The sequence below is a fragment of the Aplysia californica genome, unplaced genomic scaffold, assembly GCF_000002075.1.
Source record: "Aplysia californica isolate F4 #8 unplaced genomic scaffold, AplCal3.0 scaffold00691, whole genome shotgun sequence".
NCBI classification, from domain to species: Eukaryota; Metazoa; Mollusca; class Gastropoda; order Aplysiida; family Aplysiidae; genus Aplysia; species Aplysia californica.
Window position 1 is genome coordinate 303,266 of NW_004797961.1, and position 3,766 is coordinate 307,031.

Here is a 3,766-nt window from a genome sequence, read left to right on the forward strand (position 1 = left end):
TAACATCAAGAGGCTGGCCCAGGATAGAGAAAAGTGGGGGGTGTTTGTCCGTGGCCTATACCCTGATACTGGGTGAGAAAGGCAATGATGATGACGAAGAGAGTAACAATCACAAAATAAAAAGAGGGGAGATAAGGACGACAGATGTTTGATAGGAAACAAGGAGCAAACCCCACCAGAGCACCCGCCAATCACCCAAGGTTTGGACTCAAACAGACAATTAGGTTATTATTTCATTATAACAAACTCCTTTGTGCTGACCTCTTTTAGAATGCAATCATATCCCAGATGACTGTATGACAACTGTAGTACCAAACTGAACCACATAAATAAAATATTATCTTCTTCTTTTCGGTCATCTCTAAATAAACATCTCCGTCTCTAGTGTGAAGGCCACTGTCTACCACATGTCCTCGTAACTCAAGTCGAGTTTTGGCGTCCCAAGCCTTGGGTTGGGCTAGTATTTCCTTCCACTAAGTGCTTCTGCTTCATCAAGCAATGGGCAAGCTTGTAGTGTATGATTTCCTGTCTGGATGCCAGTCTCGCATGAACACTGCTCCGAGTCGCCAATCCTGAACTTAGTGTAAAAATGATGTTTCAGACGGTTATGACATGTTTGCCGTGAAATCCAAAAGGAAAACGTAAGAAAGGAAGACCAAAGATGGCATGGAGGCGAGCGGTACAAGCGGAAATGAAAAAGGCGGGGATATCATGGAAACAGTTAAAAAAGAATGCACAGGACAGGCTTCGCTGGAGAAATGTTGTTGATGGTCTATGCTCCACTGGGAGTTAAAAAGGGCAAGAGAGAGATGACATGTTCGGAGTCTGAATAGAACAACCAGCTCTTGACGTGGGAGGAGGAGAATAATATTATGAGGATGAAAATTATCAGCATCTATTTTTTAAAAACATTTTCGTAAGGGTTTTATGGTACTTGCAACACAATAAATAAGGTCATATAAGTGCCGAAGATTAGAGGTGTTACAAGAGAGTAACAAACACAAAAACGAAGGAAGGGAGATCAGGACGATAAATGTTTGATAGGAAAAAAGGAGCAAACCCCACCAGAGCACCCACCAACCACCCACTCAGTATCTGTTTGTGAGAGAACCAATCAGAACGCGTGCAGAAGTAGAGGTCAAGAAAGAATGCTAGGGACAAGCCAGGAATGTTCTGGGATAATAAAGTATTATCTTATCTTAACACTGCCATAAAATAAAAAATAAGACAGAATTCCTCATAGTAGGATTTCTTTCACTCTTACACAGGTCCTAAGAGTCCATAGAAAACACCTTAGCAATATTTTCAAACTAAATTTCTAGATCTTGAAGACAAAGTTTGTAAGTTCTGAAAGAAATGCAAAAATGACAGAAAGTATAATGAGCAAAACGACCAGGAAGAAATAAAGTTGGAGATGAGGCTCAAGTCTAACACAAACAGCCCTTCCAACATTAAAATTTCACATACTGAACCCCCATCCTCACCCCCCCCCCAGCTCAAGCCTCGTAATTATAAAACAGAGCACAAGCATAGGGTATATAAACCCAATTTGACTGCCATACAGACTGAAAGTAAGAAAAATGTATTGACGGTATTTCCCAACAAATGGTATACAAATTCACCTAAAAACTCGTCTCATTTCCTCTGTGGTCAAATTGTTAAGACAATGAAGGACATTTCCTTTCTCTTCATCATTTAAGTTCACAGCAACCTGCCCTGCTCTTGATGAATATCTGCACATCTGTGGATCAATAAGACACATTGAATATTTTACGCACTGTGTCTGCAAGGTATCTGAAACTTTTCTTTTTTTATCTTTTCTTTTTTTGGTTTGCGTTTTACGGTGCCTGCAACTGCATACGGTCATGTGAGCTTGTGGGAAACATTTAACACTTTCAGCAGGTAGGAAATTTTGTATTTGCACGGGTGGCAGTGTGAGCCAAAGCTTACTCTTATTGATTTTGGACCACCAAGGGATCTTTAACGTGTGCAACTTGCACACGGGACCTCCGACCCTAGCATTTGAAAAGAACATTTTCCCCGTTGCTGTCCAGATTCAAACCCGCAACTCTAAATTGAATGAGAGGCAAACACTGTAACTGCAACCTTTCGACCACAAGAGCCCCTTTCTGAAACTCTGACAGTCCAAAGCGGTATGGTAAAGGGAAATGGAACTACAGGCAATTGAATTCTGGGCTGTGAAAACCAGGCACGTCATCCTTTTTTTTCATCAGTAACTTCTTTTTACTACTATGCCATGAGATAGAACAAAGAAAGAAGAAAAAAAAAAGTTCAAGATGAGTTTCCTCTCTGCTTTAAAAGCAAACAAAATGTCCTAATCAGCCCAGATGGTGACATCTGCATAAAATCACAATGTGGAGGAAGCTTTTTTGTAAAATACACAAAATGAATTCAGAATTAACATGACAGACTTCAAAAACTAACTCTTGTCAGACGAAATCAAGATGCCAATAGTAGAGGAAGATACAGTTGAAACTGGCAAAGACAGCAAACCATTGTTGAGAAGAAAAGTGGGCGTCTTTGACAAGTGGCGGTCTTACACAGTGTCATTATAATGTACAAAAATGCATGAGACGAAATGATAAGTTTGTTTTCGTAAGGTTTTTCGGCACTCACAACTGAAGGTCATATATTATATTCATATATTAATATATATGGCATGGAGTGCCAAGGATGATAAGGGGTGGATGTCAACAGAAAAGTCCAAACGGGGAATCAGACTTACTCTACTCACCTCTCTAGCCTCAACAGCACAAAGTCTGCTTTGACTATCAAAGCACCCCGAGCAGTTCACTTGAAGAGAGTGACAAACATAATAGAGTAGAGGTAGGAAAAATGACGATAGTAAGAGTCAGAGTAAGGATGGGGAAAGAAAAAGCAGCAGTTTCCCCTAGATCATGACCATGTTGTTCTGGCACAGTATGAGCATGACATTGATAAATCTGCCCATTTTCAATTCTACTGAGCATAAGAACATGTTAATATCACATAAGTATCCCCCTTTTGAGAATGGCTTACTAAAGACAACTTTACTGTCTTACTGACTTCAGTCAGTAGCAGTAGCACTACTCGAGGGGGGGGGGGGTTGAAAAGCCCCATACCAAAACACCAGAACCTTAATCATAGACTTCCTGCATAGTAAAGCAAATTGTCTCAGGAATCATCAATAAATAGGCTACGAGTAAATTACCTTTGACTTTTTTTGGACCACTGGCTGTTGTTGTGACCCCGGCCACGAAAACGTCGAATTCGAAAGTGAAAGTAGACACCGTGACCTCAGTCGTGACAACCTCGACCAGAAAATCGACGAGCTAGACACACAGGGTTGCATATTTGTTTAAGTGTCACTTGGTTATCTCATGTCTGTCAATAACACGCAAAATTGTAAACAGTGGCAAGCTAGCTGTTTTTTCACTTCAAGATCCAAGGAACTGCCCCAGTAGGATTCATCAACTTAGCTCCTCCACAAAAGATAGATCAGATACTCATAGACTGACGTTTGTCGTTTCTTTGTCTACCCTTCGCCTTCTAGCTTTTTAGTTTTCATTCACTGATGTGTCTCTGCTGATGTTTATTTATAATAAAAACAACAACTTGCAGACCTCCGTAGGAAATAAAACAAATAATAATAATAATAGATAGCATTTGTTTTGCGCATATCCCCGCTCAACAGCAGGCTCTATGCGCTTTACACTATATTAGTGAAATAAAACAAAACAAATAGTAATAAAGATTTACAATGATA

At 40.1% G+C, this 3,766-nt stretch overlaps 1 protein-coding gene across 1 annotated transcript in view; it reads right to left on the reverse strand.

Annotated features, from left to right (window-relative positions):
- The window catches only part of LOC101864418 (transcription elongation factor, mitochondrial), a 7,601-nt gene extending 4,067 nt beyond the window's left edge, over window positions 1–3,534 (reverse strand). The window contains exons 1-2 of the mRNA XM_005108466.3: window positions 3,212–3,534; window positions 1,623–1,741 (exon numbers count right to left, since the gene is read on the reverse strand). Coding sequence (XP_005108523.1) covers window positions 1,623–1,741; window positions 3,212–3,352 — 260 coding nt within the window. The 5' untranslated portion in view covers window positions 3,353–3,534. The remainder of the gene's footprint in view (window positions 1–1,622; window positions 1,742–3,211) is intronic.
- Between the last annotated feature and the right edge of the window lie 232 nt (window positions 3,535–3,766).